The following is a 12,062-nucleotide window of genomic DNA, read 5'->3' as shown; positions in this document are numbered from 1 at the left end:
TATCTAGATAGATTTGGATTTCTGGGGGGCGATCGAGGAGCATTTGACAAGCAAATATGAATGAGTGCGCACGATTTTGCTGTGTGCAACTGACAAAATCGCGATATACTTTAGTGCTGCCACCATGGTTTTGTCTGTTCACGGATTCATCCACAATTGGACCCCATGTCTCAGAAGATTAATAATATCAACTCTTCTCGTCCTATATCGGAAGGCTGAAGGGTTTGGTGCTGGATGTTTCAAGGGACCAACGTTACCGGCTAACTTGGTCTTCCTGTTGCCTTGTTGCTTGAACAGGAGTCTGGCTTGATTCTATTTGCTCAGCTGCTGTTAAAATAAGCATAAGGTTTATAGATGCAGCAATATGGTGCTAGTATTATTGAGTCAAATCTGAATTAACTTTCTATAAAGCTTAACCCATCAGAAAAGGCAGGATTGCTGGGTCTTGGTACGGCTCTGGTCGAACCCTATCGGTGACCAGAAGTATATCGTCTTATCTGAATAAGCCAATTTAATGCTTCCATATTCCAACCCAATAACTAGACCTGTCTTTAGGCCCTCTCTCGAATTATTCTACTTTCCTTCATCCATCCACTAGTCATATCATCGAGACATGCATCTCAGCCAACCCTCCTATAGGTCAATTCTTTGCCGTTGACCATGGCGGCCTCATCGAGGACCGATATCCCCTGGGACCTGCTCATCACCAACTTCACATTCGTCAAGTCCAATTCTGATCGCAACCATGTGACCGACTTCTCCCCGTGCGGGGAGCCAAACCAGGGAAGGGACCTGAACAACTTCGTGGAAGTCTTGTCCAAGATAATCCCTGAAGCAGCCACACACAAGAGAATCCAATATGCAAAACGCTACGAGGCCGCCGCTCCTGACGAGATTGTGATTTCCGTTGAAGACGCACTCAAGATTGCCCCCCACCTGCGCCGCCACCACTCGCACTGCGAGGTGGACGGACGCTACATGACCGATGAAGGACCTGTGTCGGTGGCTTTATGTAACCATGTGGGCGATACTCGATGCCGCTGCGCGCTGCGATACGAAGAGAGACGCATGTCCACCTTCCTCCACCCCTATATCCAGAGTGGCTGTCACAGCTTCGATCTTCACAATCGCCGATCCTTCTTGGGACTAGAGATTCTCAAGGCTCTCCTCATCTATGGCGACATGGAGACCGTGCTCCGGATCTGCGCCCACCCAGAGGTGGACTTTCTGCAGTGGTGGGGGGCCCAGGAATGCCCATGCACGGCAGCCGACCTCGGGTGGGACATGCTATGCAGAGAGGCGCTGCGGAACTTCCTCGGTCTCGGCTTCATCCAGGGGTTCGCCGAGCGCCGCGCCCAGGAGCATCCCGACAAGGGCCCCGAGGACTTCCGGCTCACCCGGACGTACCAGCAGATGGTCCTGCGCAGCACCACGTCGGGCGTCCGGTCGGAAATCAAGGGGTACCGGTACAAGCAGTTCTACGGCATCGGTGACGGCCAGTTCGGGCTCTTCCCCAAGCCCAGGGAGCTGCGGCGTTGGTGCAGGAACCCGGGCCATTTCAACTACGTTCTGGTCCTGGGGCGCGTCCCCTACGACGAGTTCCTGGTCGTCGAGCGTGAGCTGCCGTACCTGCCGTCCGCCCAAGAGGTCGCGGACGTGCGCTCTGCGGTCGCCACCAAGGGACGCCTGCCCGCGGAGCTCGTCGATATGGTCATGGGCCACGGCACGCACGAGGAAACGCGAGCCCTCACCGTGCCCCATGATCCATTTCACCAACAGAACCAGGAGCAGCTCGAGGGCTTTCTGGGAGACTGCTGGCAGCTGTTGCTGCGGTGCGACATGTTTGCCAGGGCGTTGGGGGACAAGGTTCCGTGGGACTTGCTGATCGACAAAATCATCGTCCTGCTGTTCTCCCGGACGATGTCCGGGTTTGGACCTGTCGGCATAGATGAACCTGCGAATGGCTCTATTCTACGGCTCGCCGAAATTTTCTGAATATAACCTGCTCTATATGAATCTTATATTTTTACCGGGAAACCTTAATATAAATCGAAAAGGAAAAGAAAAAGAAAAAAGAAAGAAGAAATTTAAGCTCGTTTAATATACGTTATATAGTTTAAGGGCTTCCTATTAATTATAAATAGTTTATATTAAATAGAAGAAAAAGATAGTTTATATAATAGTATTATTTCTATCTATTAATAACGTACTTAACTATATTTATTATTAAACACGGCTACTTTATAAGTAAAGATAATAATCGTTACTTATTACCTACCTAATTACGCTAAGAAAACTAGTGATAGAAATATCGGGCGTTAAATAATATAACTAAAGAGCGCACTCACGCAGTGTTGTACTTGCACGACGAAAGCTTATACTATTAAGTTTCGCTGAGTTTCCCTGTAGCGGTCCATCTATATGTGGAAGTCGCCTTTAAATAGGTGGGTTACTCATTAATTACGACGCCCGACGACTTAGGAATAAATAACGTAGCATCAGGGGTAGTAAACGGTTTCCTTGACGCCAGTACCAATTCATGCCTGTGAACACGCCAGGGAGTCTGTACTTAGCGCTGCGATTCCTGCTATCTGGCCATTCAGCATAGCTTTGTACTCGGTTGGCATATTCCCCTCAAGGCCCTCTTGAATACCAACTGTAAGTCTGGTTAAGTTTGGGGTCCAATGAGACGATAGGATGCGAAACGCGAGATCAAAAAGGGTGCAGCACTTACAGAAAAAAGTGTATCCAAATTCCACCAAAACCGGGACCCATGTTGCCAATGCGAGTATCTGCCCGAACGACCATTCTGCTATCGAGCTCCCTTGGCCTGTGTCTATATATCCACGAAACTTCCAGAGTCGAAATAGGGTATACCACATTATACCCAGACAGAAGATATGCGTCATGAAGCCCATAGACATCTTATAGCGGCGTGATAGACCCCAATTTGGCGGTGTGACAGAAAGTCTGTACAGTTTTGCGACAATCAGCGTCAACAGTCCCGGAACCCCCAGGTAAGCAAACATGACTATTCCGGCCGAAAAGGCGTAAGGGACTGGGCCATGTATGGGTAAACCTTCAATCCAGACGCCACTGGGGTTGTTGCTGATGGCCGGTGAGCGGTCAGCGGCCGATATAAGGTAGAGACTCCAGGTTACTGCCATGAGAACAGCTGCAGACATCATGACGGCAACATGGAGCAGACGTCTCCGTTGACCTCGACTATGAACCAGAAGGCCCATGGAGAAGACCGGTGGACAACAGAATGTTGACGCCATGACAGCGAATTCGGGGTCGTAGATGTGGATTGCTGCACCTTCTGACCAACGTACCAGTTGGTCTTCCACACTCTCTCTGGATATAGCAGCAAGATGGTGGAGGCTACCTGTCAATATTCCCAAAGAGAGGAGTACAGAAGCCCAGAAAAACGTAGACAAAGACGCCCCGAGCGCATCTCGGACAGATCCATGGGAGTGCTGAACCCATGTTCTGTCGATTCGGGACCCACGACAGAAGAATGCCACTGCTTGTGCCGTAAGATAGGCAGTGGCAAGCACGGCTTCGATCAGGTAAGATAACGTAGCCTGGTCTCATGTTTAGGTAGTGCTCGTTTTAATGCAGCCAAGACGCCTTATGGTTTGACTTACTCCGGTGCCGGCTATGTCCGAATTTCCCTGAAGACCTATCTCAGATGCCAAATGGGCACGACAAATGCTGGAAGCATTCCCGAGTCGAAGCCCATTATAAGAGAGGTCGTAGAGCATATGCTCTATTAGGCTTATTGGGGGGACAGCATCAGGACGATTTGATGAGTTGCAGTTCAGTTGATACCAAATCGATGCTTCGCCTTGGGTTGGCATCTTATAGTATGGTGGAAGTCCAGATGCCAAATAGCGATGCATCTTGACGGGGTCAGCGGCGCACAGGTCATTGTGTCGGTAAATATTGTCGGCGAATTTGGCCCATAGGCTGCAGTCCCCAAAATGGCACGCACCCCAATCTGGAGCCGTCCAGTAATCGACGCTAATGTTGAGTTGCATATTGGCGACCGATCAGAAATGGAACACGTATTAATCACCAGTCTCGACAATAAGCGATCTAGAAACATGGGCCAGAAGACGGCCTACGCTTGGATGCTTGAGAAAATATATGAGCAACTCATTTTAACAACTTGCTAGGGACTTTGGACCTGCCTTGGACCGTATTTATGCTGCAACCGGTAAGAGAAGCAAAGCCTGTGACTAATTAAATGGGCTGACAACTGAGCCTGATCTATTGATAGAACTTGCAACCATCACGCAACAACCAATGAACACATCTTATATAGACCCCAAGTCGGGGGCCACAACACCAATTTAGCTCAACACAATCACATAGTCCTGTGGATGCCGGAGGCTAGTAAAGCCTCACTTGAAGAACTTCCCCTGCGTCTCCTTGTACCGCTCCATATGCGGATGGAAGTCGCTCTATCATGTTCCCCGAAGGCAGGGCCGGCGTCGACAAGTACAAGCGCGTGTTCTTCAGTAACTCGTACCTGGCTCTCTTGGACCTGCCTGTCGGGGAGGGGCATAACCCATGGTGGATGCGGGAGGGTTGAACTTCGCCCCTATTAAACGCCGTGTTCTCTGGGATTTCTCTTCTGGTTTTCTTTATTAATTTCTATGGAAGTTGAGGTGAAATGAAATAATAAATCGGACATTCTATAAAGAAGCATTAAAAAATATATAGAAGTTTCCAGAAAAAGAGGGAGTGCATATACAATTCTAAGCAGCGCGAAATAGTTCCCTCTTTAATAAATAATATCACCTCATCAGTTAATAGTAGAAAGGAAATTTGTAGGTAATGCAGGTAAAGACTGTCTTCGAGCCACTGAACAGTGCTAAGATCCTCTCCCAGGCGTCTCCTAGCTTCAACAGGGCTGGGACCCCGAACGGACTAATCCAACAGGATAGCCAGATGATGATGCAAGCGTCCAGTCACCGGGGTGACATCCGAGGGTTTAGGTTACCAACGTCTTGAAACAGTAGTTCATATCTCTGTGGTCTAATGAAGGCTCACCATTCACAACAGGGAAACAAACGATGGTTTTAATTAATAATGAATATATATAACCCTACAGCCTTAATTCGGTACACGGCTCTCTCACGTAGTGGGTATGTATCAACCAAAGTCATCACACTACACATACACGCTTCATACACAATCATCTTCTGGGTTGGGTTTTCACCCTCTCGTAATAGCTAGGTGTCTATTCCAAAATCAGGTCCTGAGGGTACGGGTTGCCAGATCCAGCTGACCCATTGTTGTCACTTATGTTCGTCAGAGGCTATACCTCGGATGGATGGGGTTCTGAGTATGACTTACTCATCGAACTGGGAGCCGACCCCGAATAGGGTGTTGTTTTGCTTTTTCTTGCTGCTCTTGGAGGACTTGCGGTTCTTCTTCTTGTTTGAATTCTTCTTCTCGGTTGAAGGGGCAGATGCAGCGTGCCCGTAGCTGACGCTTCCGTGGTGGACTTGAGTGGAGGACCTGGACGACTGTAAGTCAAAGGACTCAGATATGGAGTAGACAAGGGGGGATACATGGTGTCTAGCGTGGATCAGGGGAGTGCTGGTGGCTGAGGAGGTGATATGACTTGAGGGTTCGTTTGGAATAATTTGAATTGTCTTGGGCTAATGTAAGCGATGGCGATGTGTTATGGGAGGAGCCGAAAACAGTCGCAGGAGGGGGAGGCAACAGACATACTACTTATACAGAGGTTCAATGGCCAATATGTCCCATCCATAGTCTAGATACGGTTCAATAATCTCGGTGAACAAGATCAAGAATTCGTTGAAAGCGTGCAACGACATCGGGCTATGGTGTATGACTTGGGTGCCCCTTGACCGGGCCATGCCGTGCATGAAATTCACTGATTGGTTAGACTTTGGGAAGTGGAGCAGCAGAACAAGTTTGACTGGTTAGATTCTGGAATTGCATTTGACTGGTTAGATTCTGGATGGCCGCATGGGCCCAGCTGTTTACCAGCTGTAGCCAGCTTGGTCTTCCATCTTCGTGCGAGCCACATGAATCCATGTTGAAAAGCTTCTGACAATGTCTATGGTCGGAAGCCGGCTTCAGTGAGGCAAACAAGCTGCACAGTCTCAGATGGCTCTGATCCAATCACTGCCGGCACCAACAATGCCACACCCCTCCTCTGACAGTATCGCTGGGATTTATTGGCTAGAATCTGGTAAAAGGAACAGTGATTGGCAGCACGACGTTCGGTCAAGGCACATGTATGCCAAAGCCTTACTACCCGATTTCCCTGAGTTGTGGCCTATGCACAACCTGGTCTGCCTGACTTGTTTCGCCAACAACTCTTCCCCTCTTTCTTCCCCAACACTCGAACATACTCATCACCAAAGCTCATGTCCAGCGTCATTCAATTCCCAGAACAACTGCAATCATCGCTACCGCACCACTTCTACCATGTCTTCCAAAGTTATTTACGCAGACCAGCCCAAGGACTACTCGCTCTGGGATGCCCACAAAGACGTCCTGAAGGATTTATTCTTGACGCAAAAGAGGCCACTAAGGAAGGTGAAAGAGTTGATGGAATCCGAGTACGGATTCCCTCGCAGCTTAACGTAAGTTTGTAACGTTTATACTACCAATTATGAGTTAGTAACTAATCAATTCAGCTTGAGTACTTATGAGACTACTCTGCGAAACCATTTTGGGTTTCGTAAGAACCTCAAGCGAGAATACTGGGAAGCCATATCAACACATCTTGAAAAGCGGCAAGGCAAGAAGAACGAAGTGACCTTCCTGGGAGACCTCTTGACCCACAAACGAGTTACCAAGGAAGTGAATCGATACTGCTCCAAGACGTCAATTGCCAATGTTCCAAGACGTGGTATGTATAATGGATTAACTAATTAACATCATTCCCAACGCGACTAACAGACTACTCTGTATAATAGCAACTCCTGCTTTGCCGGACAGTATCTTCATTCGAACCCTGCCACCAGCCTCGCCCGAGGCTGTTCCAGACCCCCAGTGGTCTGGAAACGCCTTTGAACGTGTTCCGATGATTGCACGTGCCGCTACCAGAACATACTTAATCACTAGATTATGTTCTGACATCACACAAGGCTTCTCTAATACTCCATCAGATACTCAGCACGAGTTAGGTCACTTGCTTCAAGGGCGCCTTTCACGGGAACGGATGAACTTGCCTATAAACCAGCTCGCTGGCAAGATAGTTGAAGCACTATGTCAGTATTTTCATGTTTCAGAATGGCTTATCAACTGTTGCTGACGTCGTGAAAACCGATGGAGCTCACCACCATGATGATGCTACCGAGGACATGTTACGATCTCTGGCATATCTGCACCAGATGACAGGATCCCCCAAGACTTTTGGTTTGAATAACTCTCTATCTCTACTTTTGAATGCAAGCTATATGCTCTCCAACAGATATTTGGAGTGGGAACTGGGCGGCCCCTTTCTGCAATGGTTTGGGAAGGTGGCTGACATACATTTACTTCGACGATTCTTCTCCCAAGACACACCAACTACAATTGCAACATGGTGTTCAATCATACGGCTCGCGACCATCAGACTTGAATCATACGACATGGTAGCGTCGATCTGGTTCGAGATTGGATTGACAGCCTGTGAAGGTAGATTGTTAAGAGACAACACAGAATGGTGCCTCGAACTCGTTCATCTTATGAGTCCAAGGATGGGATGGAATACATGGAAACACATCTCCAAAGTCGTTCCCAAGGTATTGGGTGGTCAATGGCCAGAATACAACTTACAGGTGATGAGCAGGTTCATCTGCGAGTCTATCAACGATCCAGCATTGACAAAAGATGTGATCGATTCGAGTGAGAACTTGCCCAAGACAATCTGTCTCTCTTGTCTAGAGCCAAGACAAGTTGCCGAATGCAATATGGATTGCATCAAGATGCTGGTGGAGGCCGGTATGACCTTCGACCTGGGATCTGGCGGACTTTGCTACCGATTGCGCCGCTTTCTGCCAAGATACACTCAAGGTGAAACCTTGGAGAGGGCGTGGCTTAAACAACTTGATCAGGCGGCCAAGTTTGTCGACCTGTGCACAGGGCTCTTGGGGGAGTGCGTTACTGTGTTGGGCATATGTGCAGCTGCCAGCAGAGGATTGGAGGCTTTGCGTGAATATGTACAGGGCAAACGTCACCCAGTACCGCATACCGACACCCGTTGGTCATTTTTTGCGAAAAACGAGCTTCTACAAATTGCGTTGTCAGAGACGGTCGGGATGGGACTTCGGAGCATAGTTGAGGTACTGCTCCAGCACGGAGTCGATGTCGAAGGGAAGGACTTGGACCCAGGGCGCTATAGGAGACCCGCTCTGGAAGCGGTTGATGCAACAGATCTTGACATGATAGCCTTGCTTGCAAATCATGGTGCTGACTTTAACAGCCAAGATATCTTGGACGTTGTCATAGACTGCACAAGGATCGAGTCGAATGTTGTCGACCCGGCGGATAGCTGCGAGGCTCTCGTCGACCTGCTCGTGGATGTCGGTCTTTCATTACAAGAACATGGGCCAGCAACTCTGATCTCAGCACTCGGTTTTTTTAGGGACCCATATAATAGGCCCGACTATGCTCTCATCAGAGTTCTACAGAAGCACGGAGTGAGTTGGGACGAAAACTTTTTCAAAAATGGGAAGCATGCGAAAGTGAAGCTTTGGCCTGGCCAAGGAATAGGTGGGGTGGATTCGCTGCAAGTCGCCATTCGGAATGGGTGTCATATCTACACTATCCAATACCTTTTGGATAGAGGCCTACAAATGCATTCTCGACCGTGCGAATTGGACGGGAAATCGATCCTGCGCGACGCTCTTGCGTGGCGAGGTGGAAATCGCATCGAACTAATTGGGACACTGCTCGATCATTTGGGAACAGACAGAGAGAAAGACCCAGTTTGGCCTAGTCTACTTGAGTTGTCAATGGCGGGCGTCTATCCTGGGGGGTCGTTGTATGATCGTGGATTTGAGTCGGAGTTGGAGTTGTTCCATTATGTAAAAACTCTTGGTGCGGCGCTGCCACTTCCAACGGATCCAGTCAAAGCACAACGTCGATTCGACCTGATACCCAAGCTGTTTCTCGCCAACGCTCAGTATGAAACCGTTCAGGAGGTCTGGAACCATGGAGAGGGATTTGAGAAGCTTCACGATGGAGACCGGGACCAACTGTTGTTAGAAACGATCAAGGCCGATGCCTTCATTTGGGCATGCACTCTAATTGAACATGGGGCCAACGTTAACGGCGAAGTGCCCTTTGAGATCGACTGTAAGGACGTTGGTCTGATGACACCGGTCCAGTTCGCATGCATGAGTGGGAACTGTTCGTTGCAGTTATTTCGATATTTACTTGAACATGGCGGCCGTACAACCTTTCCTGGAACCACTGGACTTACTGCACTGCATATTGCGGCTTTGGAGGGAAACCTGAATCTAGGAAATCTTATCTTGGAAAACCATGCGAACTTCAATGCAGTCTGGACACCAGATTGCCCCCAGAAGGACAACAGTTATTACGAGGAGTTGATCACACTAAAATCTCGAGAGGGTGAGGAAGATGAGAAAGAGTGGATTTTGTCAATGTTCACTCCGTTAGATGTGGCAGCATCAATGGGCAGGCTGGACATGGTGAAGTTTCTGCTCAACGTCGGGGGACGGAGCGCGATCCCTGGTCCAAATGGATTCGATGGGGCTCTAAAGGTTGCGCGGAAAAAAAGGCATCCCGGAATTGTGATGTTACTCAAGGAAACCAACGGCAGCCCTTTATGAAATAGTCTGATTATGGTAATTCGGAATCTTATGCGGGTTGGAATAAGCGTCCTAAACGCTGTTATGACCATGGTACTAGAATGACCCATTACTCCCTCGTCATCTGATGTTCCGTATCTACACTAAAAACCACCAGCCCCGTCCCCGGAAACCTTCTCCCCGCCACCTCGCGCAAGATCCCCATCGTCCCCTCCCACGGCCGCCACCCCAGCGTAGCGTAAAACAGCAGCCGCGGCCGTCGGGCCTCGTCGGGGGTGATGGGGTCCCTCCAGTCGTCGATCGCGTCAAAGTGCACCGACCCCTTGGGCGGCGTCCCGGGGGCGAGGAAGCTCACCGCCCACATCCGGTCGCGGACGTGCTCGATGCAGCCCGGCCACCCCAGCTTGAGGTTCCAGCACAGCGTGGCCTCCCTCAGACGCGGCATCTGCGCGAGCGCCCGGGCCCAGGAGGCGAACAGGGGCTGGAGCGTGTCGTCGTTGGGGTGGCCCGGCGGGGGCAGGCTGATTTCGTAGCCGTCGTGGACTTCCACCCGGCGGGCGCTGGGATCGCGGGTGAAGTAGCAGGTGCCGTCTGGGCTGCAGGGCGAGAGGTCCGTGGTCAAGGTCTCGAGGTTCGGCCAATGGGGATAGACAGAACCTGGTACGCCGTGCAGTGGTTAGGCCTCGGACGGCCAGAACAGCGATCGGTCAAACACACCGGAAATTTCCAACGAGTAAAGGTTCTGTGACCAGTCACGGATCGCGGCGCCCAGTGGGTCGTGCTGCGGTGCCCCGGCTTCTTCGGAAGCGGCGACACAGTAGCTCGGGGGCACGAAACCGTCGTTGCCCGGACACGCCCAGTCGCGATCCCAGGTCTCGTCCTCCAGTGTGGCATGCCGCAGGAGTAGGCCCGCCGCGAGGCGCTCGTCCGCGAACGTGGCCGCAAGCTTATGGCGCCATGACCGTACTGCAGCAGCATTCGGTATGATCGGGAATTCCGAGCTCGACCATTCCAATGTCCCTAGCGTGAGGCGGGATAGGTTGGGCAGCCGCGAGGCCAGCTTGAGGCCGGTCCGCAGGGAGAGTCTTCGCTCGCCCTGGTGCTCGTGAAAGAGCAATTCCGAGATACAGGGGACTACGGGCAGATCGTCCCAGTCCACGAGATCAAGGGCGTCCCGTTTGTAAAAGGGTCGCGGCGAGGGCGGGTCGACATCCACTGGGAACTCGACGTGAGCGACTCGGAGCATCATTACTCCAACGTCGCTTGGGTCGCTCTTCTGGGCTAATATCTGGAATAACCGCCGAAGCGCATTGGTCATGACCTTGCAGAGATGCGCCTTCTGTGCAGTGGGCTGCATGGCGGGGTCATTGTGGGGGATCACGACGGTGAAGTAGATGCGTTTGGCATAGCGGCAGCGACGAGGGGTGAGGACGCAGGCCAGGGCATCCAGTTGGGTGCTATCCAAGTCGATCTTTTCGAATGTCCGAGGCTCGACAGCCTGCTGCCATCGGGATGAGATGGCAGCGTAGCGGGCAGCATGCCGTTTCGAGGGAAGCCACGAGTCTTGGGGGAGGAAACTGGCGATGAGGTCGATGACTTCGATTGGGAGTCGGTCCATCACGACTTCGTGATATTGTTCTCCGGAATCTACTTATCGTGATGCGAAAGAGGAGGTCTGGTTCATTGACGAGGTGGCGTTACGTGTTCAGCTGTGCCGCATGTCTGGGTCACCTGATTGGCTTCATTTTGATTGGCTATGAACGATCCCATACCTTTTAAATATACACAGACAGTTAACGAAGGTTGTATAGCATAATTTCAAGGCAAAATATGTGTATACTGACCCGGAGTGGCTCAGACTCAGATTATGCATCCGCCAACCAGGCATGACAGAGCAGTAGACATGACCTACACTACAATCATTGTTGGGAGCTTCGGACAACACTGACTGCTTAAGTACCTACTTAGTTTAGGGTCAATTGCCCCGTGTCTTGAAGTTCTCGCTCAACTCAGGTCCTGGAGAGCATTTGAGCAAAATACCCATCAACCGTCAAAAGTCAGTCCGAGCTCGATCATGTAGATTACTTTGATACGCAGATTCGTAATGAGATCAACATACTCCCTCAATGCCAATTCCATCCGTGATTTGTGTCTCGCAAATACTGAAGTCCATCGCGCCACGTAGTCATCCCAAAGCGACGAAGCCCTCTGCACTCGGCTGCTTCTATCATTTTCACCAAATTAACTTGA

At 50.4% G+C, this 12,062-nt stretch overlaps 5 protein-coding genes across 5 annotated transcripts; 2 read left to right on the top strand and 3 right to left on the bottom strand.

Moving 5' to 3' along the window:
- Positions 1 to 660: 660 nt before the first annotated feature.
- Positions 661 to 2,322, top strand: PG985_009578 (uncharacterized protein; the record flags this gene model as incomplete). The annotated part of the gene is made up of 2 exons (XM_066829346.1): positions 661 to 1,907; positions 2,307 to 2,322. 2 exons carry the CDS (start codon positions 661 to 663, stop codon positions 2,320 to 2,322), a joined length of 1,263 nt encoding a protein of 420 aa, XP_066684258.1.
- Positions 2,323 to 2,537: 215 nt separating this feature from the next.
- PG985_009577 (uncharacterized protein) lies at positions 2,538 to 4,043 on the bottom strand (the record flags this gene model as incomplete). The annotated part of the gene is made up of 3 exons (XM_066829345.1): positions 2,538 to 2,656; positions 2,735 to 3,587; positions 3,651 to 4,043. 3 exons carry the CDS (start codon positions 4,041 to 4,043, stop codon positions 2,538 to 2,540), a joined length of 1,365 nt encoding a protein of 454 aa, XP_066684257.1.
- Positions 4,044 to 5,251: 1,208 nt separating this feature from the next.
- PG985_009576 (uncharacterized protein) lies at positions 5,252 to 5,855 on the bottom strand. Its single transcript, XM_066829344.1, has 3 exons — positions 5,749 to 5,855; positions 5,368 to 5,532; positions 5,252 to 5,312 (listed from the first exon to the last, which is right to left on the bottom strand). Exons 1-3 carry the CDS (start codon positions 5,786 to 5,788, stop codon positions 5,263 to 5,265), a joined length of 255 nt encoding a protein of 84 aa, XP_066684256.1. The 5' UTR covers positions 5,789 to 5,855; the 3' UTR covers positions 5,252 to 5,262.
- A 619-nt stretch (positions 5,856 to 6,474) lies between these two features.
- Positions 6,475 to 9,833, top strand: PG985_009575 (uncharacterized protein; the record flags this gene model as incomplete). The annotated part of the gene is made up of 4 exons (XM_066829343.1): positions 6,475 to 6,632; positions 6,687 to 6,901; positions 6,969 to 7,262; positions 7,327 to 9,833. The coding sequence occupies 4 exons, from the start codon at positions 6,475 to 6,477 to the stop codon at positions 9,831 to 9,833; spliced, it is 3,174 nt and encodes a 1,057-aa protein (XP_066684255.1).
- An 88-nt stretch (positions 9,834 to 9,921) lies between these two features.
- Positions 9,922 to 11,430, bottom strand: PG985_009574 (uncharacterized protein; the record flags this gene model as incomplete). The annotated part of the gene is made up of 2 exons (XM_066829342.1): positions 9,922 to 10,469; positions 10,530 to 11,430. 2 exons carry the CDS (start codon positions 11,428 to 11,430, stop codon positions 9,922 to 9,924), a joined length of 1,449 nt encoding a protein of 482 aa, XP_066684254.1.
- Positions 11,431 to 12,062: the final 632 nt, after the last annotated feature.

This window comes from Apiospora marii (genome assembly GCF_038362585.1).
Source record: "Apiospora marii strain CBS 49790 chromosome Unknown utg000005l_segment0_segment0, whole genome shotgun sequence".
NCBI lineage: Eukaryota > Fungi > Ascomycota > Sordariomycetes > Amphisphaeriales > Apiosporaceae > Apiospora > Apiospora marii.
This window is presented reverse-complemented; position numbering and strand designations above follow the sequence as displayed.